This window comes from Pholcus phalangioides, unplaced genomic scaffold, assembly GCF_987345545.1.
Source record: "Pholcus phalangioides strain wild (caught in Gottingen) unplaced genomic scaffold, Ppha-v1.0 ptg000024l_1, whole genome shotgun sequence".
Taxonomy (NCBI): domain Eukaryota; kingdom Metazoa; phylum Arthropoda; class Arachnida; order Araneae; family Pholcidae; genus Pholcus; species Pholcus phalangioides.
Window position 1 is genome coordinate 14,626,771 of NW_028301616.1, and position 23,947 is coordinate 14,650,717.

At 42.4% G+C, this 23,947-nt stretch overlaps 1 protein-coding gene across 1 annotated transcript; it reads right to left on the reverse strand.

Annotated features, from left to right (window-relative positions):
- Positions 1-1,694: 1,694 nt before the first annotated feature.
- Positions 1,695-21,863, reverse strand: eve (homeobox protein even-skipped). The gene is made up of 3 exons (XM_089250759.1): positions 21,466-21,863; positions 6,419-6,618; positions 1,695-2,999 (listed from the first exon to the last, which is right to left on the reverse strand). The coding sequence occupies exons 1-3, from the start codon at positions 21,818-21,820 to the stop codon at positions 2,367-2,369; spliced, it is 1,188 nt and encodes a 395-aa protein (XP_089106885.1). The 5' UTR covers positions 21,821-21,863; the 3' UTR covers positions 1,695-2,366.
- Between the last annotated feature and the right edge of the window lie 2,084 nt (positions 21,864-23,947).

A 23,947-nucleotide genomic window follows, 5' to 3' on the forward strand; every position in this document is an offset into this window, starting at 1 on the left:
CTGAAAATAACTAGAGATGTTGCACGTTTTCATGATATTAATCGCCCGCAATTTTTGTTTAAATCTCTATCTACCACATCATGAAAAAAAAAATGAAATAATTAACACGTAAATTTAACGAACTAATTAACCTGGTACTTTAATGTTTGTCAGCGCTATACGCTTACAATAAAAATAAAAAAATACCAGTTCAGACATGTTGAATAATGCAGTTGCATGAATATTTATTTATTTTACTATGAAGAAATATGATTTGTTTCATACATTTTTTGCCTAGAGAACATTTCGTGACGAGCAGTGTTTATAAATGCTAAATATCAAACTGAATTTCATTAATTAACATATTTTAACATAATTAATTGTCCTAAAATTGTGGTGTCATCACTGGTAATATCGTTAAGCTGCTGCACAGTAAAAAAAAAACCAACTTAAATTTTACTTAAAAAATACCAACAAGGAATGTTACGTGGGGTCAAGAAAAGTTGGTGGTACTTTAACCCTTTATAAGGCCATGGGCACAAAATTCCTCAATTTTTAAATATGCATGGGAAGCTGTTTTACTACCTCTCATTGGAGCTACCATCTGTTAATTAATAACTTCAAAAACTACACAAAAAAATTAATTTATTATTTCTTTTCTTAAATCAGTATCAATCCCAAAAATATTTTAATTTGATATTACTAGAAAAAAATGGCCCTTATAAAGGGTTAAAGTACCACGTCAGAGTAGTCAAAGGGTTGATGTGTCAGCAACTTGCGAGCCTCGCCCTTTGTTTTGGCCTGACGGTGTATAAAATGGGCAGTCGCACCGATTTATAACGTGTTTTAAACTGAAGCCATAGAAAGCATTTGATGGAAAAAGTGTTCAAAAACACTGACTTCCTTTTCGAGGGACTCCTCACATGGAAATTTCGCTCTCGATTCCTCATCACGTCATATTTAATATTAAATTCGGGGTCACGTCATACTTCTCAGAGAGGACCACGGTTAAAACAAAAATATTCGTAATTAAAAGAAGGTAGAAAAATGGGCACTAAACGACTCTATACAGGGTGATTCTAAATTCATGAGACAGACTATAAGAGGTAATATAAGACTCTTAAACAAGCATTTTTGGTCATAAAAGTGTGCGGATGAATCGCAATAGCAGAAGCGGTAGAGGATGTTTTTGGAGAATGCACAGCAGCACTTCACCAAAGGCAAATATCATATTTCTCTGACGTATTTGCTGCAGTAAGTGCAATCAACCATTCGAGGGTAAATGGCAATATAATGTGGTAGACCTTCCCATGCTGCAACCTGGGTAAAAAAATTCCACCACACGTCATTGTATTGCTTAATCATTGCTCGGCGCAGCATAACTTTGATGGGTCCTTGCACCAATAAAAAAAACACTCCAATCTAATTCGAAAGTGACTGTGCACTCCTTAAGTGGTTGACAGCACATATCACACAGCGAATCCGTCGGAAAATAAGATATTTGTTTTTTTTGCGAAGTGCTGTTGTGCACCCTCTCTAAAAACACCCTCCACCGCCTTTGCTATTGCGATTCGACAGCGCATTTTTATGAACAAAAATGCTTATTCGGGTGTCTAACATAACCTCTTAAAGTGTCTCATGAATTTAGAATCACCCTGTATAATTACCAACATACAAAAATAAAACTAACCAATAACACCAAATGATTCTTATTTCATAATAGTCAGTTTTCAGACCATTTTTTTTTTAATGAGATAAAATTCGAACGACATAATATACAAATCATGCGTTTTTTTTAATTATTATTATTATTCATAATCGTTTCCGCACGGGATAGTTATTTAGTTATTCACACACGAGACGAGTGGCAGCATCAAAAAATGACTAGATCTTATACATTATAATACACATGAGAAATAAAACAAAACCTGTCTCTGTACATGTAAATTAGAGCTGCTTTTCTCCACACTTTCATTTCAATCGGTCCATCTCGGTTGCCACCATCGTCATTTGGTTGCTAAAAACACGCACCACACACACACACGCGCTGCAGTTCGATCGTGATTCTTTTTGTGACCAATCATTCAATGGTCACAATTTTGTTTCAATGGCCCTGGAAGACTGACCAAATTCGAATTTGAACGAGAGGATAAGTTCTCCAATGATGACCGATAACTAGCCAGTGGCGATTTAAATTAGTCCGTGTACGCCGAGGTAGGTTTCGAGAGAGATCCTATTATATTTCCTTGAGTTAGAAAAGTACATGGAAAATAGAATTGTTTGTGGTGGGGAATGTCCAGCAATATTTCATGTCGGGGGGGGGGGGGATGGAGCTTCCCCCCCCCCTTCATGCTCTGCTACTTGTTGGCACGAAGTGGTGGCCCTCCTCATGCTCGTTCAACATCGTTCTTGTACGGCTGGAAGAGATTGTGAGTGACTCTTGTGGTAGTTCCTTCGGTGGCGATGGGAGATATGGGAGTAGTTGTTGTGACTGGGGGCGAAATGATCCCCAGGGGACTACCGGGTGCGAGGCCCCCGGCAGACGGCTGCGGGGGTGGGAACCCGAGCAGACATCCGCACGGGTCACCCGGGGCGCAGACTGCCGCGGTACCCCTCGTAACGTCCATGGGTCTCATCGGGTACCCCATCAGGCCCGCCGTGGTGACGGCCGACGTCGGCGGCGGCTGGATGGACGACGACGATAACCTCGCGCCGGCCCCGGGTGGCACGACGACGGGCGGTGGAGGGCCCGGGGCGGCGGTGGCTGCGGCGTACGGGTGGTGGGCAGTGGCGGGCCCGTGGTGGCTCTGGAACCGGTGGGCGGCGGCTGCGGCGAGCGTCGCGGACAGCGTGGTCGACGTCGTCGGGTAGTAGCCGAACGCGGCCGCCGGCAGAGGGTAGTAACCGGATGCCGCGGCGGCCGCGTTCAGCATGTAAGCCGCGAAAGCCGGGTCTGCGTAGGGCCAGGCCAGGGCCATTCTCTGCCTCTTGTCTTTCATTCGGCGATTCTGGAACCATACCTATCATCAACGGATAAGAGAAAAATCTTTCAGAAAAAATTTTTACTCGACATACACACAGTATTCATAATCAAAGATTCATTAATTTCATTAATTCATTGCCACCGTAAGAGAATTGAGGCTTTTGCATCGGTTCCCGTAAAATACACACTGCCAAGTTGCACGAAGCCAACATAAACAACAAGCGATCCAGCATGCTTTTCCCCCCGGATTGATTTTGTTGCAAGATAATAATTTTCGCTATCTGGGCAACATTTGGGAAACTAACCGTTCGAATGAGTCGTTTCCAACCCGACTGGAAATATAAACGACAGCTGATGCCGAATCTCTCATTTTAAGTACAAAAATAATAAGCAAAGCTCTGCCCTTCTTTATGAGACACCGCCACATGGAAACCACTTCTAGAACAGCATTAAAATTACCCATAAAAGTAAAATACAGTAAAACCTCGATAAGTCGTCACCTAATGTCTCGATAGTAATTTTTAATTTAGACTAATCAGAGCAACTTTTAGAATAGTTAGATTTTCTTCACAATAGAACCATTTGCTCACTATTTTACACATACATGAAATTTAAAATTTTAGCGTTTTAATTCTTCATCAGTAGTTCATGATACAACTTCAAGGTAATCTTTCACATACTAATTAAAAGGTAATCTCGAACACAGAGTCCACTTTAGACATCAAGGGGGTCCTGGGTAGGGAAAAGCACACATTAGAAGACCAACTTTAGAAAAAATATCTGATTTTTCAACAAGGATAATTTGTGAGGCCCGTGCAGAAATCTGGTCTAGCTCAAATAGTCCCTAACGTTTCAAAAACCTTAGTCAGCAAATGAACTTCCCCAACGTATCTTTCGTTACTTGAACTGTTCCGTTTTAGTACATAAGGCTTTTATTGTGACTTTTAAGCATATGGCAATGCTGTTAACAAGCTATTATTTTAAAGGAAGCCATGGAAATCATCTGTTCCTCTCTCTCTCTCTCTCGAATTTTTTCGTGGCGACCAGTTAGCCGAAATTAGCGACGAGTAAACGAGGGTTTAATAACATTGTTGTCTATGAAAGCTGGAAGGGACTGAAGAAAAACGATGATTTAACCGGAGTGACTACTTAACGAGGTTTTTACTGCATTTATTTATGTCGGTTTTGCAATCGATTAACGCACACAGCCGCGAATCGAAACCAACAACATGATCAACTTTGCGATCCATCGGTCTATTTTTAATTTAAAAACTCTTAAATATTTCTGGTCGTTGTTTGTTTTGAGAAATTACTAAAACCAGTTCATAGTATCTTAACAGGTGGGCCAACAGTGCCCGAGCGCAGGGCCGCCGAATTAGATAGAGGACCCTTCCAAGTTATTGAAAGCTTCCACTAATTCTGTACCTCAGAACCGTACTATCGTATGTCCATTTGAGTGATTTTACAATATGAAGAGTAAACAATGATTGATATATCTCGTTATTTTGTTAATTTCTCGAAAAGCATCATGTGTTATATGTTACCAAATTTCAATTAAAAATTATTTTTTGGATAAAATACAATACTATGGCTTTAAACTACAGAATACGAACTTCAAGAACGCAGTAATGTCTGGAAATTGACAAAAATTGGCATACGATGGTATGGATCTGAGGTACAGAATTATGAAATTATTCTTTCATAAATTTTGAAGTTTTCGTTAATTCCAGAATTATCTCTCACGTAATCTGAATTTTTATTCACTCTGCAATTATTTCGCTCGTTAATTTTAGTGATTTTTCATTAATTTTAGAATGATGGTCCCGATTCTCGAATTGTGTTTTTCTTCAATGAATTATTCAGATTCTCAAGTCGTACCCAAAAATGTCTGGGTCACGGCCCAGGCCGCTGAAGCGTGAAGCGTTAAGACGTCCCTTAAACCAGTCAGTAGCCTACTGCATACAACAAATGGATTTATGACCGGATTCATTCGTACGATTCCTCTGAGATGGGGTCGCAACCCATAGGTTATAAGAGCCCCCTGAATAAATGGGACGTTTGAGGCCCGCGGGGTGGACACTCGCTGCTTCAGCACTTTTTCCTTTCGAAGGTTTGGATGTGTTCTAAACCCAAGGATGTTTGTCTCATCAACTCCCTTTCAGAAGAAAGATTGTTCCACTATCGCCCCTTTGCTGAACCAACGCTTGGGATCCAATGGTGTATCTGTAGATTCTATTGCTCATCTCTCCCAGTGTAACTTGCATTAACATGCAAATGAATCGGAATCAATTCTCATTGGCTTTATGCAGCTTGCCCCGATGTGTGATTGTGAATGAAGGTCCTTATTCACGGTATGGACCAACTCTTCAAGAAGTTGAATGTCTGTCTGTCTGTCTGCGTGCCCATGGTGGTGGGTCCCAAACCTTTGGTATCCGTGGGTCCCGGGTCAAAGAAATCATTCTCATTCACTGCTCTACTCCCTTACCCTAGCACCCCCCAGCTCCCCATTTAATCATGGTTCTCTTAAACCAGTAGTCCAAAATCGAATGATTGCTTACCCTTATTCACCCACCAGAACCTTGCTCTAGTAACCATATAACAGCCATTACTATCGGGTCCCAAGCTCTAGCAGCGTTTCCCAAAGTGGGCAATATCGCCCCCTGGTGGACGATAGAAGTTACGAATTTAAAATAGGAGATCCTATGATCCTCCTATCTCCACTTGAGTTGGGGGCGATGGAACAAAAAGTTTGGGAAACTATGCTCTAGCGTCTTGTTCATACAGGCTCAATCCATTTCCCGCGGGACAAACGTAGCCCTCGGATTCATCTGGTGTGGCCCGTGACCTCATACCTAATTTTGTAAAATTGAACTCATTCACTTAAGTGGCCCGCGGCACATTTAAAAATCACTTGAATGGCCCGCAGTGCAGTTCCACATCACTCAAGTTACCCGCGGCAGTGTTCCAGATCACTCAAAGAGCTCGCGACATATTTACAGATTACTCAAGTGAACGGCGGTACCAGCGACACCGTTCCAGATCATTAAAGCGGCTCGCGGCATATTTCCAGATCACATTTCCAGATCGGCAAGTGTCCCACAACCAGTGCCGTCTTAACGCATGGGCCCACCCGGGCACGGCCCGGAGCCTCAGGAGAAGAGGGATATCACAAAAATGAGAATTAGTTGAAATTTTGGAGAATTTGCCTGGTAGGGCCTCAGAAAAATCACTTGACCCGGGGGGGGGGGGCATGATGCTCTTACGACTCACCAAATCAGATGAGCCCAAGGGCCACGGGTTGAGCACGCATGCGCTAATTCCTATTTACTAACGAGTCTCCTCACACTACGAACACAAGTCCATTGCGGCTTATGTTAATTCTTTGTTAAATTGTGCAAAAATTATTTCCCACAATTTATATAGATTCCGTAAAAGAGGGAGGAGACAGATACTCACCTTGATGGTGGATTCAGGAAGATTCAACTGAGTCGCCAACTCCAGCCTCCTGGGCCTGGAGACATAATTCTCCCGGGTGAATTCTTTCTCGAGGCGTTGCAGTTGTTCCCTGGTGAACGCTGTCCTGTACCGTCTTATACCGTTCGGATCTAAGGAACCACCGCCGTTACCAGATTGCTGACCACCACAAACGCTCGAATCTAAATTTATGAGAGAGAGAGAGAGAGAGAGAGCGTATAATGGATCATTCATTAGGTTACGGTCGACGTTTGAAAATTAAAAAAAAAGTCGATCCCGGATATAACGAAGTCGCGAAGGACATTCGTTATATCCGATTCACCATAAATACTCGAGTTTAACTAGAGAAATCCACTTAAAGCGGCGTTTCTCAGCTTATGGTCCGCGATGATAGGACAGGTTGAAAATTAGGGATAGGACTCAGACAAACTTGAAAATTTAATTTTTATCAAAATAAAAATAATTCAATAGTGTCACAAATACAGGGTGGGCAAAAAATCCGTAGAAACTTTAAAAATTCATAAAAACCGGAAAAATGACCGAAATAAAAACGATTTGCAGGGTTACCATCGCTAAGGTAACGGGAATTTTTTAAGGTGGGGGGGGGGGAAACCTCAATAAACATCAGACAGGTGGCACTGATGTACACAAGTCAAAGAAAACGAAAATGCCTCCAAATCGTTTATTACAGCAGTTTGTGTTCCACATGACCACCATAGGGGATAGCACATTGCAGCCGAGTCACAAATCCGGCATCGGCAGAGTGCAGCAGGTCCGCATGCATGGTTTACAACGGTGAACTGGCTGTGGTTTAGGAGCACAAGTTCTTATAACCGTCTAATTTGCATATTTACACCGAAGTGACTCGTACCATCACCACCTATCGGCTGTTTTTTGAGTTATTTTTTTCCTGTCAAAAAAATTCCCGTGACCCAGCGATGCTAACCCTGCAAACCGTTTTTTATGTCGGTTATTTTTACGGTTTTTATTCATTTTTAAAGTTCCTACGGACTTTTTGCCCACCCTGTATTAACAATATTCACATAGGTTCCAGACCATTTCGGACTACTACGAGACAGTGGTTCTCAAAGTGGGTGTCACGGAAACTGGGGGGGGGGGGGCATCGCCAACCTTTGTGACACAGACTTGATTGGCAGGTGCTTCCGAGATGGGTCGTGAAAATCCACTTACTTACAGTCCTGTCATGAATGCATTTATTGCGTCACTCGTTCCATTAATTTAGAAAAACGAAGGCGAAAGTCCCACATGGGTCGCGAAGCTGATCTTGTTGCTGATTTTGGGTCGCAGCTGAAAAACGGTGAAGGAAACCCAGCCTTAATGGTCCTAGGGTTCACAAAGACCGAGAAACACTGACAAAAACAAAATTGCGGTCATGCCGATCCCTCCCAGTTCATGCGGTTCTGGGAAATAATAAAACCAGCGTGCTATCTATCGTCAAAGATTGCTATCCATAGCTATAGACATGGGGCCCCCACTTCCGGGGGGGGGGCTGACAGGCCCTGGGGCCGGGATAAATACCATCATTAAAAGTGTTTACAACCGATATTTTTCGTAACATCCAATTTCGTTATAAGATGCTCAACCTTTAGAGAGAACGGGCCATTTTGTCGCGGGCCACTTAAGTGATCTGTAAATGCACCACGGATCACCTGAGTGACCTGTAAATGTGCCGTGGATCATTCAAGTGATCTGAAAATATGTCGCGGCCCACTTGAGTGATGTGAAACTGCGCCATGGGTCGCTCAAGTGGTCTTGAACTGTGTCGCGGGTCACCCAAGTGATTTGTAAATAGCTCAAGAGATATGGAAAGCCACTGCTATCCAAGTTTGGATCGCAACCCACAGGTTTAGAACCCCTGCTCCTAGACAACCCACCACCTGCCCCCTCAGAAGTGAAATAATGTATGGGAAAGAATTCCAGACAAAAAAGAAAAGAAAAATTGGCCCAGCTGGATGGTCCTTTAGACCAGTGTTTCTCAACCGCCGGGACCATATTTTTTCCTCGTAACCCCCATTCCTCACGTCGTATCCAGGGCCCGGTACCCTTACCAAAGAGCGAGGGAGACCCTTTCTACTTATCAAAATCAAATGCAACCAACACAATTAGATTTATAATGAACGAAAACTTTATAAAAATAAGATCTATCTCTGGAACTCTGAGCCACACACAGGAACAGATCTAGAAGGTGGGTGATCATCCCTCCCAAGAGCAGAAATAGTCGTTGTGTGAAACGGACCTAAACAATATATCACATCACCCAATTCAGGACACATCATCCTAGGCTAGAGTTTAATGAACTTCCTTCTAGTGGTGGGCCGTCTCAACACCATGAGTACAACAACACCTAGGGACGTACGCAGGATAGACCTTTGGGGGGGGGGGTAAAAGCCTTTCGCGGGGGGGAGGGGAATTAAAAAATTTTCATCCCGAGAAATTTGGAACTACCACCCTTCAAAAAGCATTTAAATTATTGTAAATTGGTTGATGTAGCATCCAATCGATCCTTTCGATGTTTAAATTTTTCCCAAGTATAACACTTTTTTTTTCTAATTTTTGGTAGGCTGGGGAGGGGCGGCAGCACGGGCACCCCCCCCCCATCACTGTGTAAGCCCTCAGGCAAAGTGACGTTTTGCCCCCCCCCATACTTATAAATAATAAAGAATTAAATTCCTTGAAAAGAAAACAAAAAAATAAAAACACAGATGACATAACCCTTTTCTCCCCATCGACATTGAGAAACTCCTACGTACGCTATACGGTCAGGTGTCAGACCAGACACGACCCAGGCTCTGTTCCTTCCGGGATGTAAGCCTTTTACCAGTGTGGGTTGGGTCATGCTGGGGAAATTTTTTTTTAATTAATACGTACGCTATACTGGTGCCAAGGGTATCCTGAGCTACAGGGTGCTCAGGAAGCCGGTGCTCCCCCTCCAAGCCATCCAAAAATTACAAAAAAAAATTAATATTTCGGTGAAAAAGCTGTCATTATCAACACATCTTCAACCTGAAGCTCGCGAGCATTACGGTGCTCACTGACGCATATAGAAAGGTAACATCGATCGAGGTCTCAATCGAACCCAAATTGAACCATTGCATTCAAGAACTTCCATTAAACTAATTCGAGTTTAAGCACTTTACTTGTCGGAATGGCTACATGGACGAGGGTGACCAATAAGAAGGGACTGGGATGTAATACAGCCAACCCTAGCCTTGAAAGTTGGAAACTACAGCGCTAATGTACGAGCCGATCTTTCATTTAAAAAAAAGTCTCTCCACAGAGAGTAATCAGGCCTGAATTCAATCACATTTGAAAATTCACGCATATACAGGGTGGTTATAAGTAAACGCAAAGAAAAATTCAATAAAAAAATAGTTCAATTTTCGACCACCAGGTGGAAAAGTGTCACTTTTTATCGCAGTTATATTTTTTCATATAACCCAAATAACGTATAATATATCAAGTTTCAATGAAATACGTCCATCACACAACAGGAGCTACATAGGTCGGAGTAGTGTCAGTATAATTAAGCTGAATGGAGTCAGCTATTCGCACGTGAAGAAATAAATCTTTTAAGTGAGGGGTCATTCAAGTATTACGTCAGCATCGAGGGGGGAGGGGGTTTCGGATTTGCTGGCTTTTGATGACAGGGGGGGAAAGGGGGGTTTGAAGGTTGCTTACGTCATCAACCACCCCTTTTTGAAGATATGAAATATTCTAAGCTGCTGACTAAATTTTGCTGACAGTGGGGGAGGGGAGGGTCAGTGTTTTGCTGACATTTGCTGACAAGGGGGGGGTTTAAGTATGGTGGGGGGAGGGGGTGAAAAATGGCAAAAAATTTGCTTACGTAATACTTGAACGGCCCCTTAATGCCATCTTACTGGGTGTGACAAAAACGAGAAAAGCCTGAACTAACATTCCCCCTATTGATAAAATCTCTACATAACCACTTTAGGGATCTCTAAATGTTCCGCGGATCCTTCAAGTGATCTGGAAATGTGTCCGGGCCGCGCTCAAGTGCTCTGGATCTGTGCCACGCGTTACTAGTGATCCATGCTGCGGGTCACTTAAGTAATCTGGGAATGTGCCGCGGGTAACACCAGTGATGTAGAACTGCACTGGAGGCCGCTTAAGTGCTCTAAGACGGTGCCACAAATCCCTCAAGGGATGTGCCACGGGCCGCCTAAATGTTCTGAACTGTGTCGAGGGTCACTTAAGTGATGAATGTGCCACGGGCTGCCCTGGAATTATGACACGGGCCATTTAAACGATCTGTAAATATGCCGCTTAGTTTATTTTTACAAAATTGGGTTTGAGGACAATTTTGGTCCGCGGACCCATGGGTTTATCATATATCGTGTAGAGGGTGGGTCGCAATGAAATATTGAGTTCTTAGCATTGACATTAAGAGAAATTGATTATAATAACATTTACAAAGGTATTTTCTTCCGAAAAATTTTAATTTTTTCAGAAATATTTTCTGCATCAAAAAATAAATTTTTGGCCGTCTGGGCGCCCCCCCCCCACGATCCCAATATGCGTTAAGAGGGTAGGAGGGGGGGGGCAGAGCCATTACCTCCTAGAGATACATGTATCTATATCTGAGGTAATGGCAGAGCTGACGAAATTTTGCTGACAATGGGGGAAGGAGTGGGTGAAAAACGGCTAAAAATCTTTTGACGTAATACTTGAACGGCCCCTAACCGCGAGAGAAGAAAATATTTTCCAAACGGGACCAATGGGCTCGAAAACACTGATCCGAACTTGATGGTGTATCAACTTGAATTCACGCAGTTTTTTTTTTTGTCTCACGCGATCCGCAGGCAAACATTTGAACACCCCTTGAGATAATATCTCTATATTATTGTAAAAGCAAAAAACCAAGTTGTAAATACCGCAAATCCCCACGAGGCACCATATATTCAAACACAAAAGCGACTGTAGTGAAAGGAAATAAAAAATAGGAGTGGTCACATTGTGTGTGTGCGTGCGGTTGTCCTACCAATAACACCAATTACAATCACCATAATTTTCAGCCATAAAAACCAGCCACAACAAGAGTCCTTTTCAGACATTAAACGAGTGGTTAAGCCACAAAAAAAAAACCCCACCATTTTATAATACAATATAAGCACGTGTGTCATCACGCGGTAAACAAGACGAAATGGTTGCTCTCCTGCAGCGACTAGGCGTGGAGGGGGGGGGGCCTCTCTTTTCTTTTCTGTGGGCCCTAAAGGGACACTTTCATTTTTAGACAAAACCAAAAAAAAAAAAAAGAAATCGGACACCAGTAATTTTTATCTATTCAGTAGTGTGCGTGTGTGTTGTGTGTCACCTCTCGGGGTCCTTAGCAGTCGGCAAAACAGTTTCGGGCCGAGATAGCGCTGGTGTCTCCTCCCCCCTAAACGCTAGAGAGCAGCTCTTCTCTAAGTACCGGATTAAGATTTGAAAATGGCCTTTTAAGTAGGTTTTGACTAGTTATCCGATTCTCTCATCCTCTTCTGGTGGGAAAAAAAAGAGAAACGAAACTCATCAAACACCGGCTTTTTATCTCTGCTGCTGTTGTTGCTTTCTAGCACTTTTAAGAAAAGAAAAAAAAGAAGAGATGCCTAAGCTATAGCTGAATGTGAAGTGGTTGGACTTCCTCCTTTATAATAGAAGCTTCTCTTGAACGTGCGGTGGTGGTGGACTAGTCCTTCCTCTGGTTATTCTCAGAGTCCATTATCTCAGCCCTCTGACACGTACAAAAGAAAAGAGGCGGCGGCGGCGGGAATGAGATTATTATTAACTAGCCCGGCTTCCTGAAATTCGATTCTGCCAGAACGGGAACGTCCAAACCAGAGAAATAGGAATTTCAGCGACTAGTCTACAATTTTGATGATTTAGATTTGTTTGAAACATGCTCTGCACTCTGTTTCTCAACGTGGGACCATATGGCAGTCCTGAGCATGCTCCCCCCCTCCCACAGGGCAGGGCCTGTTCCTCAGAGGTTCAGGCCCTGGCAAACACTACTTTTTGAGGCCCCCCCTTATATATATAGCTCTTTAAGGCAGAGGTGTGCGTAGGGGGTAGAAAGCCATGGAAAGGCCCATCTACCCCCCCCCCCCCCACACCAAATGATCAAAAATACTAATCAATGTTTTTGTAAAAAGTCAAAATATCGGAAGAAGATACGAATTTTGGCACCCGAATGGTACCAGAAAATTTGTGGACCCTGGTCGCGCGTCCCGTTTGACCATCTGAGAAACAGGCCCTGCCTACAAGGAAGGGGGCTAGCCAACTAATGGACCAGACATGCCCTGCCTCCCATCCTTACGGATATCAAGGTGTTCCCTAGGAAAGGCACTATGCCAAGAGCGCGGATGGCGGGGCTCCAGCCTGAGGGCCCGGGACGATTCTCGTCATTTTCTAGTTTTTCACACTATACAGGGTGATTACTCAAGTCACTTGACCGCAAATTACTAGTAAACCGTTGATCCTAGAGGCATACCTCCGATTAGAAAAATTACCCCAAATAACGTGTAAATTTATGATACGTCATTCATATTGCAAGGGGGGATGTAGTTATAGTATTTCAAATAAAAATAAGAAATTAACTTTTTATTTGGTCACCCTGTCCTAAAAAAACCAATCAGAACGTTTGTTGCCCTGTCTCTCTTGAGACCAACGAAAAAAGTTTCACGTTTCAAAATGGCTGAGATATTTGAATTTAAAAAAAATCGCTGAATAGAAGGGGAAAGAACAGCATAATGAGCTTGTCGATTGGTTCACGCGGTTCTTTTTCTTATCAAATCCGAAATTTTGAATTCCAATATTTCAGCGAATATTGCACTCTAAACGTGGATTTTTCTTCTTCTTGACTTCGGGAGAGACAGGGCAACAACCAGGGCTGTAGTGTGCCCTTTTCGGGCACCTGGGACAGACTTTTCCTTGGGGGCCCTTCTTGAAAGGGTTATTATTATGTAAAATAAGTGGTAAAAAATTTTTTTTTGTGACCCCCCCCCCCCTTCCCACTATTCGGGGCAGTGACCGGTTGCCCCAGCCTAGTTACGGCCCTGGCAACAACCTTTTCCCTAATTAGGTTTTCTAGGACAGAATGACCAAATAATGACCACAGGTGAAAATCAAATAGAAAGGGAGCCGTGGCACGTGGTAAAAAGTGCCTCAGAGAACTATAAAAATACAGATATGCAGAAATAAAACTTCCGAGTGAAAAAAGTTGTTTGACTACTTTCTGAATCCATCAGGACTGCCCGTAGCACCACGGCAATCTTAGCGTATGGGCCCCCAACCAACATCATCGGAGACGATGTCCGTAGAAAGCATATATCAGGAGTTCTTAACCTAAAGGAAGAGGGAATTCTTAACCTCTTCGAATTAACCTCTTCCGCCCCCCCCCCCCTAAATTTAGCAGCCCGGAGCAGTTGCCCCCTCTAGTTCCGGCCCCGCATTGCGTCACTGGTTTCAATTATTTCGAAAAACAAAGAGTCCCATGTGTCGTGAAGCTGATCTTGTTGATTTTGGGACGTAACGGGGAAAAGGTTAGGAACCCCTGATTAGTTCCTCCCAATGATAAACTCATCCCCATGAAAAGATAAGGCTCGGGTTCGAGTGCCAATCACTCATCCACCGGGTGGCAGCGCAGCAACAATGGTATTCAACAAATGGATATCTATCTCATTCTCAATCTTGAGTGAAATATTGCAATGCGCTTCTGTAGTATTGAAACGTCTGTTTCAGTTCATTGTTTCAAGAGCATTCGAATTGCAGATTTCACTCCGGTAAGACGCGTTCATGCCTGGCCTCCAAGGAAAGGCCTCTCTTTGAGGTCTAACCTAGACTAATAAGTAAGTATAACAGTTTTTTGGGCCTGGGGGGATTATTTACATGGTTAGGTAGCTTTGGAAGGATTCCCCCAATGTTTTCGTTTGACGTTTTTGTGGCTCGTTGTCTTCCCTGTTAGATGGGGCTCAGCTCTGTGGATCAGCGCGGTACCGAGTTTCTTGACCTCCTGGCTGGTCGAGTCGAGAACCCTTTGTGTTTTCGAGCATCTCTCGCATCATTGGAGGTCAGTCGCTCAGCCACTTACACTTGACATCGTCGTGGCAGTGGTAACACGGGCTAGTATCTTCTAGTCACTGTGCCAGTTGGTGCCGGGTTTTGAGGTGGTGGGTTTACTGACCCAGAGCTGAGCTCAAATCATTTAATTCAAAGCTATAAGCAAATTTACACATTTAAAATACGGGATTCCGTAGCAGAGGCCGATTGCACATCTGTTTAATGTACCGGAAAACTTTTGTCCGGGGGCCCGTGATACTGTTTAGATTAGTGGTTATCGACATTTGGAAACCCGTGGCCCGGTTTATTTTCTCTTGTGAGCGGTAAGCCCGTGGGGATAAAAACGGGAAAAAATAAAATGAATCATTCACGTCCCAGTTTGGCTGATATCAGAGCCCGGCGGTTGAGGGTTTAGACGTTTAAATCCACCTCTAGTCCCAACCCACAATTGATTGCCGCCTCTGGTCAATTGCTCCGCCCCTCTAATGCAGTGGCTTCCGAGATGGATCGTACAAATTGTTTTTACAGAGAGGATTCTGAAGCTATGGGTCCCGACCGACAATTGATTCGCAGTGGCAATCCGAGATGCGTCGCACAAATCCACAAAGTCCAGTTATACATAAATGCACTTATTGCGTCACTGGTGTCACTAATTTAAAAAAAACAGTCCCATGGTTCGCGAAGCTGATTTTTGTGTTGATTTTGGATAGCGGCTGAAAAAGATTAAGAACCCCTGGCCTATAGATGAGACCTGGTTTTCGACAGTAAGTAGGCCTACGTAAATATCTAAGACAGTTGTTCTCAACCACTTTGACTCGCTTTTTAGTATATAATTTCCATGGCGGAGCCCCGTAGGCCTTTTTTTTAAATTAATTTATCAAATTTACTGATTTATCTTATTTTCTCGAGCGGCCGCGGAGCCCCCCCCCCTTCCCCCCGGAAAGGGCACGCGTAGTCCCAAGAGCTCCGCGGAGCACCGGTTGAGAACACAGCAGATCTAAACTGTTATTACCAGCTAGTACGAAGTGCCATAACACAACTTTTCCAACGGGGCCCCCATAGACAGGACAGACAAAAACCTGGACAAGAGTTTAGCTCACTGAGGTCCAGTTGTCACCAGTAGTCACCGTTTCTCGGGTTGAGAAAAACTGCTCTGCACAAGCAGGAACGTCGTAAAATAATGGAGTGGGGACCATAATCGGACAGTCATTATTTTCAGTCTCAATATTCTCAAATGTAGAGGGTGTTAGGAGTAGTGGGAATGAACACTATAATTTTGTTATTCATTCTTTTGTTTGCGTAACACATGTAAAAAAACGCATTTGTGGCACACACTCTCCAACAACATAAATACTTTAGAGCAAGGGCTCTTAACCGATGGGTCCCGAGCCAATATTGGGTCGCAGAGGCTTTTTTCCGAGATGATTCGTACAAATCCACTTACGAACAGTCCTGTTGTGAATGAGCTCTTATTGCGTTACTGGTACCGCTAATTTAAAAAAAAAAAAAAAAAAAAACCCCAGTTCCATGGGTCGCGAAGCTGATGTTGCTGATTTTGGGTCACGACTGAAAAAAGTTAAGAACCTCTGCTTTAGGGACCACGCATTCACACACACATATACATAAAAGCATTAATCACAATTAAGGGACTATTTTTTGTCGTAAAAGTAGTATTAAATGTTTGTTGTACATAAATCTTGTACAATTTCTGTAAAAATTCTGTACAATTGAGTGCGTGTTAAATGAATTTAAAAGTGCAATTTCCATGCATTCTACGCGAGATGATAAGTGAATAAGTACCACCTATAACTGGATATTGCATTTTCGATCTCGACTTGGAGAATTCGAATCTATTTTATGCCATGCTTGAATGAAAGAAAAATAAGAGGCTGTGCCTAAGTACTAGTACATGTTTTTAACGGAATACAAGTGCGTGCGTAATGAAAGGGGGCAAGTGTATTTTATATTAATAAATTATTGGCTTTCACAGGGCTTAGGGAAGGCGTGCAAGTAGCCAGAGCCCCCCCCCCTCCCCATTTCAATTTATAATTTCATTTATTCGAGTGAATCCTGCAGTAGGCCACTGGCCTACAGTGGTTCTTAAACTTTTGTCTTTCGCGGCTCCCTTGCGCAATCATTGGTTCATCTGCGGCCATGCCCCCCCCCCCACATCCTGGGGCAGCGCCCTATTCTGGGATCTTTGGCGCCCCTCCCCGTAGACCTGACTTTCATTTATGAATTTATAGCGTGAAAAAACAAATGATGAGAATCATCCCAAGCGCGAAGGCTGAAGTCCCGTCAGCCCTACCCTCATGGGAGCCCTGTCTGCTGCTCCCTAGAATATATTTTAGTAGACATATATTTTGTGCATTCACTGTAAAACCACTTCAAAGCATAAATAAACACGCACATCAATATTCCCAGACAATGGTAACTAAATAAAACTTCCTTAGGAGCCACGACTCACACTTTGAGAAACACCGCTGTAGTAGATGAGGAAGAAAAAAATGCGGGAATCAATTCAACCAGATGGAAAATTAAAAACGTTGAACAACTTTTGGGTCCGGAAAATTTTTGAGGGGCACCGGGTACGTATCTCCCCTCCTTGCCCTTATACGAGAAAATAGCATTGGTCAAAGGTGCCCCAAGATATTCTCACTACAATACTACACACAGCATAGTAAGACTATATGATTGCGAGGGCCTATAAGAGTGGGGATGACAGAACTTCGGCCTGGGAGCCCGAAACGAATCGTATAATTTTTTTTGTTTTTTCACACTATAAATTCACTACAGAGGAGGAGCCCGTGAAAAGATATAGGGGACCTGCTCCAGAATGTGGGAGCTATTCAAAGTGAAAGTCCCATAGGAATGCCGTATCGATCTCGTGCAGAGCCCGTTTCTTACAAGTTCGGTCCTTGAGCAAACATGAATTACAGTGCCCCAATCGGCAACCATTGTATGAGGAATTGTCACAGAGTATATTTGTACGAAAATTATATGTGAAAATGTTAAAGAGCCGTGGCCAAAAATTCTCAGTCAGTTTTTAACATTTCGAGGATGAGGGGAAAAGTGGACCCACCGGTCCTGTCTTCTCACGTTGAAATGTGTGCTACGGTCTATGTATGAAGTATAGGTATACTCTTCGCGAAGAGATTAACGCGTTTGAAGTCTGGCCGATGTGCGAAGTGGCCGACGCAAAACAGTGAAACCTCCCCTAACGGACACTTTTCTGATCGCCGGTTCCGTGGAATAGGGCTTTAATGTATTTCACTCCCCGTTCACGGACACCCTCAATAGCGGAATACAGTAAAATAAGGCAAACTCTAGTTCGTTAATTTTTTGTCATAAACCGAGAATTTAACATATTTAACTAAGATTGTGTTCAATCTCAAGCTCGTGTTGTTGGTAAATATGATAAATCGTCCAAATCGGTTAGGGAGCTAGCTTCTGACTGCGCAGGTCTGGGTTCGAATCCCGGTTCGGGCATGGATGTCTACTCACAAATTCTCTGGACAGATCGTAAAGATCTCTTGGGAATACGTAGTGATTACATATTAAAAAAAAAACCAATTCCGTGAAATAAAAAAAAAAGAAATTAATTATTTAATTAACTGAACATAACTGGTGTTCACGATGGTGAATTTGAATCGTAATGTTGGTTTTTGTCGATACGGATGAAGAAAGCCAGCATTACAAGACTGATAATGTTGTTGTGAATATTTTTACTTTCTTCACACTTATTTTAATTTTTATTGCAAAATATGTTTATAGCGCACGCATCACATGTACGAGTAAAAATGAAGGTTTAATGAAGAGGAGAAAGATTATAAGTTTTTCCGTATTTATCAGACTTTCCAACTTTATTTGGGAATTATGCATAATTGCCGGTAAAAGTGACGAAGGTAGTGAAATTTAAGTAAACTTTCTTTATCGAGACGATTGGTGATCATGCATTATTACCCCGGTGTATCACTTTCACACACAAAGTAACATATACATTTTAATATTGAAATGTATAGGAATCAATTGCGACCGAAGCCAAACGTTGCATAAACGAGGTTCCTCTGCATATAGTGCCTCTCCATTAGTGGACAAAATATTTTGTCCCATGGGTGTCCGTTATAGAGAGGTTCCGCTGTACTTTCAAAATAGATTCTGAAATACAGTTTGTGTTATGCCATTTGCTTATTTTACAGTTTGTCACAGTTTTGAATTTTACAGGGGAAAAAACAAAAACACATTCGAGAAATTCATCCAACTAAGTGAGAAAATAAATACAGTATGTTGTATAGTTTTAGGGCCCGGCCACTCTTCCCCATTTGTCCCTAATGAGAAAAGAGGACAGTGCTCAGAGGCATTCTAAGTGCGAAATCACATTTTACATAGCAACACTGTGATTACGAAACTGTGTATCACGGAAATTTAGGATGCCACGACAGCAGTCAGGGATTCCACAAACATAACATACCGGGAATCCTTGCTGTTGGTAATTCGTTGCCATGCTTCATTGGTAATTCGTAAAAGCGACAAAAAAAAAGTCATATAAAAATACTCATCTCATGATTATATGAAATTAAAACTCATACTCATCAGCGTAAATTGATTATGATTAATGATTATTTCACTGTTTTGTTCTCATCATTTGCTGTTATTATATTCAGAGGTTCTTAACCTTTTTGCGTTCCACGAATCCTTTGTACCAATGAGACAAAGGCCAAGGAACCTCTTACGCCGATAAGATGGAGGCCGCGGGCCCCCGTTTACAGAATAATATTCATCACATAATAATGTAAAAACATATTGGTCAATTATTTTTCATCCAAGCTCACGGACAACCTGAAACTTCGCCAATTTATTTGAGAGGTCTGTGGACCCTTTGGTTAAGAACCACTGTTATATTGACTTATTATTGGTATTGTGTACTATTGAGGATGTTTACACTCTACTCAAGCAAGCCATGTTCCCCATAAGTTTGGGCCCTCGGCAAATATGAATTTTTGGGACCGTTATATTATGTAGACTTCTTAAGGGGAGCATGTGGGCCGCAAAGCAGAACGTTTTGCATTGTTCTGTAACGAGCCCTCGGCTGACTGGAAATGTTCTACAGTAAAAATTCCCATAATAGTGCATTCTACACCTCTCTTAAAATTCTTCCAGATTGGGACATGTGAGCTGTGCCTGAAATATAAAAGACAGCCAGATTTTGGAGGGGGCCCAGGGCACGTACCCCTTTTTTCTCATGCGAAGAAACAGGCAATGACTGTACGCTTACTTGTGAGTACAATTTGCTCAAATTTTTCACGTGAAGCCAGGGAACTCCCCTTCACCGATAAGACGGAGACAGAATATTCAGCGCATAATAATGTAAAAACAACAGGTTGATTTTTTTTGTCACAGAAGTTCACGGACAACCCCCTTCCCCCGAAACTGTGGAAAATGAGTAATTTTACGGGATGCGAAATAATTGAGTTATTTTATCACAAAAAAGAAGTGGAATGTCAAATTTAGGATTTCATTAATTTACATTTTGTGAGGGGTCCGTTTTTCAGATCCGGCATTGTGCGAAGGGTCCGGAAAAACCGGACCCAAATTATGGCTGAACTGACCCCTGATGACGTTTCATTTCGTACCGTGCATCGCCCAGGCTCTATCGACGATTGCCAATTTCAACCATTGCCCCGGATCAGGGGGCTGGGCGGCAAACCACTGATGATAGTGTATTTTAACATGGGAAAAGGGTATTATAAAGTCCAGGGAAAACATTATTTAGGGCCGTTTTCTTTAGATTATAAAATTATTCTTGGCTCCTAGGAAATTTGACAGGCACCTAAATTTCTTTCTAATTTGACAAGCCCTGCAATACAGTACTGAGAAAACCCTCTTTTGCGGACACCGACACACAGATTCGTCCTTAAAAGAGGGATGACCGTAAATCGTTGCTGTAGTTTTAATCTATGCTACATCAATGATTCTTATATAAAATTGTGGTATAAAAATACACATTTTCAATATACTTATAATATTAAATTAATTCCATACTCATCAACCTGAATTAATTATGATGACTCATTATTTGAGTCACTGTTATTTGTTTGACTGTTACTATAATTGTTCTCATCATTTGCTGTTTTTTATTCCAGGGGGTTCTTAACCTTTTTGCATTCCAAGGACACTTTTTTCTAATAAGACGAAGGCTAGAGACCCCCCTTCGCCGATAAGATGGAGGTCATGAACCCCCCTTCCTAGAATATTGAGCACCTGTAGAAACAATAAGTTAATTACAGTAAAACCTCTATTTTACGGGCACCAACGGGACAAAAAACAATTCGTCCGTTAAAGAGGGTTTTGTTATACAATGGGGGAAATTATTATTTCGTCCCAAAAGAGAGGTGACCGCATCTGAGGGGAGAGCGTTAAGAGGGGATTTTACTGTATTTCGCCATAATAGCTCACGGACCCCCAAAACGTTCCCTTGGACGCCTGAGAGGCCCGTCGACCCTGATTAAGAACTACTGTTACATTTACTCATTATATTATTATACTATTGAGATTGTTTACATTGTATGCTCATTTATGAACGCAATTTGCCTAAACAGAATGAAACCCCCTCTTTTGCGGACACCGACGGGACAAAAAAATTCGTTCTTAAAAGCAGGGGGTTGAAATGCATGCTTTGAATAGACGCGGGAAGTTATTATTTTGCCGTAAAAGAGGGGTGACCGTCAAGGGAGTTTCTACTGTATAACACTTTGATTGAGGAAAAGACAATACAGTAGAATCTCCAATAACTGACACCTCTCGTTAACGCACACTTTTTTGAACTACTTGTTGACGGACAGTCCTCGTCAACGGACAAAATTTCCGGTCCAAAGGGGGTGTCCGCTATCGAGAGGTTTTACTGTAATGCTTGAAATAAATACGATAATATATATTATATAACTAGAACATACCTTTCTTCCCATGATCACTGTTGTGCAGGGCAGTCGTGGCCGCGGATCCGTGTCCCGGCGACGATGCCGAGGCGGCCAGTCTCTCCTTACACGGTTTAACCTCGCAGGGTTCTTTAGCGGACACCATCGTCGTCCTGAGGTAATGGTGATGGAAAGAGGTGGTCAATTCCTCGTCGGAGGAACCCCGTCCGAATATTCTGTGACTGTCCGACGATTTCTTTAGGATGTCCTCCTCCTCCTCTTCGATTCCGCGTCGGAGGTGGTGATGATCAACAGTGTTGTTGTTGCTGCTGCTGCTGCTGTGGTGATGGTGAGCTGCTACCGGAATGCACAACAGACGCAACCCTTGCTGCATGACTTTTTACTGGACTAGGAAAAGAGAGCACGGTGGTGGTGTACTTTGGTTGCCTTCCGGCTGAAAAGAGGAGGAAGGGCCTAGCGATGTCTTCCATTCCATCCTCCCCCTCCCTTCCCCCGTCTCCTATGGCTTTTTAGTACTTATCTCTTTCCCCCTTCCTCCCGCATACACACGATTCCCAACTTGTGGTAGTCTGGCCCGTGTGGCTTTAACCACGCCTACCCGTTTATTTGATTCCCCTTTTCCAAAGGGGTTGCTATGTTATGTCTATATCTTTTCTTCGAACAAAGCCTTTGTCTCCTCAGCAGCTGCTTTGCACGGAAAATCACCATTTATACTGTGTGGAGAGAAGAATTATTATACACGTATAATACTGAATTATTTCGAAAGGTATCCAGAGTGAAATAATCTGACTTTTCCTTTTGTGGAGTCTTAGAATTCAGAGAGAGGGGAAAAAATTGCGATTAATTATCGGGGAATTAATTTGGTTTCCGCGGTAATTTGTAAGAATTTACCTTTTATGATCCGGAATTGTTTTCTCGAAATGCACTACAGCGTGTAACATTAAATTGGTATTAATGTTGTACAGATTCAAATCGAAAAATTAATTCTCTGTGTGTTTTCTCCGTATTTGTTTCCAACGCCCCCGATTATAATTGGTACGTCTATTTTTCTGTGAATATAATCCGTGGATTATACGTCCTAAAAAAAATCTAAATCTTTTAGTGCGGATATTATATAAACTACTGTTTTTTTTAACTCAATAGTTGGAAGAGAAGTAAATGTGTTTGAAATAATTATCCCAAAAAATATTCCAAAAATAGTGAACTTTTTTAAAGATAACAGATGGCGTGTAGAATATGACATCTATATCAATATAGAAGAATCAAAAATTTTTCTCTAAAAAAAGACGATCGAAATTCCTTAAAATTTATTTTTTGGTGAATGAAATACGCATATGGAGATTATACGCCACTGTGGATGACTCAGGTAACATAATAATACTCAAGAAATTATGTTACGCTTGCGTGTAAAACAAAGATAAATATGAGATTATATTAATGACAATAAGATGGAGTCCGTGGATCCCCTGTACCAATAAAATGAAAACCACGGACCCCCCCCCCCCACAATAAAAAGCAATATAAAACAACGAGTTGATTGTTTTTTCATCCGAGCTTTCTCTCGGACTCCCGAAAATCTCCCCAAGATACCTCAAGGGTCCCGTAGGGTCATCCATGGCCTCCACAAGGGTGGGGCTGACAGGGCTCCTGCCCTGTGGCCGGGGACAATTTTCATAATTTTTTTGTTTTTTCACGCTATAAATTCATCATAAAGGGGCCCAGAAAAAATCTCAACCTGGGACGTGGTGGTCATGGGGTCACCGGTTAAGAACCCGTGGATTAGAGTTACAGACCAAACAATTTTACATTTCAATGAGTTCGGGGAGGGTCCAGGTCCCAAAAAATGTCCGGGATCAACTTTGAAAACTTGAGTAAAAAATGTCTTACAGTGATTAAACACTGAATCTAATTGGAAATTACAAAATGAAATACTAAAGTTATAATTAAAAAAAAAAAAATCAGAATAAAAAAATCTTGAAGGATTTGCAGTTCCCTATTAGAATCAGGAGCAGGGAGAGGGGCTGACAGAGCTCCAACCCTGGGCCCGGGGCAGTTACCATCCTTTTTTTTGTTGTTCTATGCTATGAATTCAGTCTAGAAGGGCCCGTGAAAAAGCTGGCTTGGTGGCCCAACAAAGATCGCAGCCTAGAGGACATATCCGGGCTGCTGCGTTCAAGAAGGGATAGGAGTTAAAGGAGCCCGGGGTGCTTATCTTTCTCAAAAAACACACTACATACTGTAGTTCGAGTTTGCGAGCATGAGCGGGCCCATCTTTACGTTGCAGGCACAACCGAGCACATCCCGGGCTCTCATTGGCTGATGAGGGGGGGGGGGGCCCTCGAGATGCAATGTTATTCTCCAATGTGCTACGCACATAAAACAGTTTGGAAATCTCTCTACATGGCTTTTTCTCAGCCCATGATATCAAGGAAACATTTATTTTCTGGATATTATGCCGAGGTGAACTCGGAAATAAAAGTCATCTTGCCTCTGCCGGGAC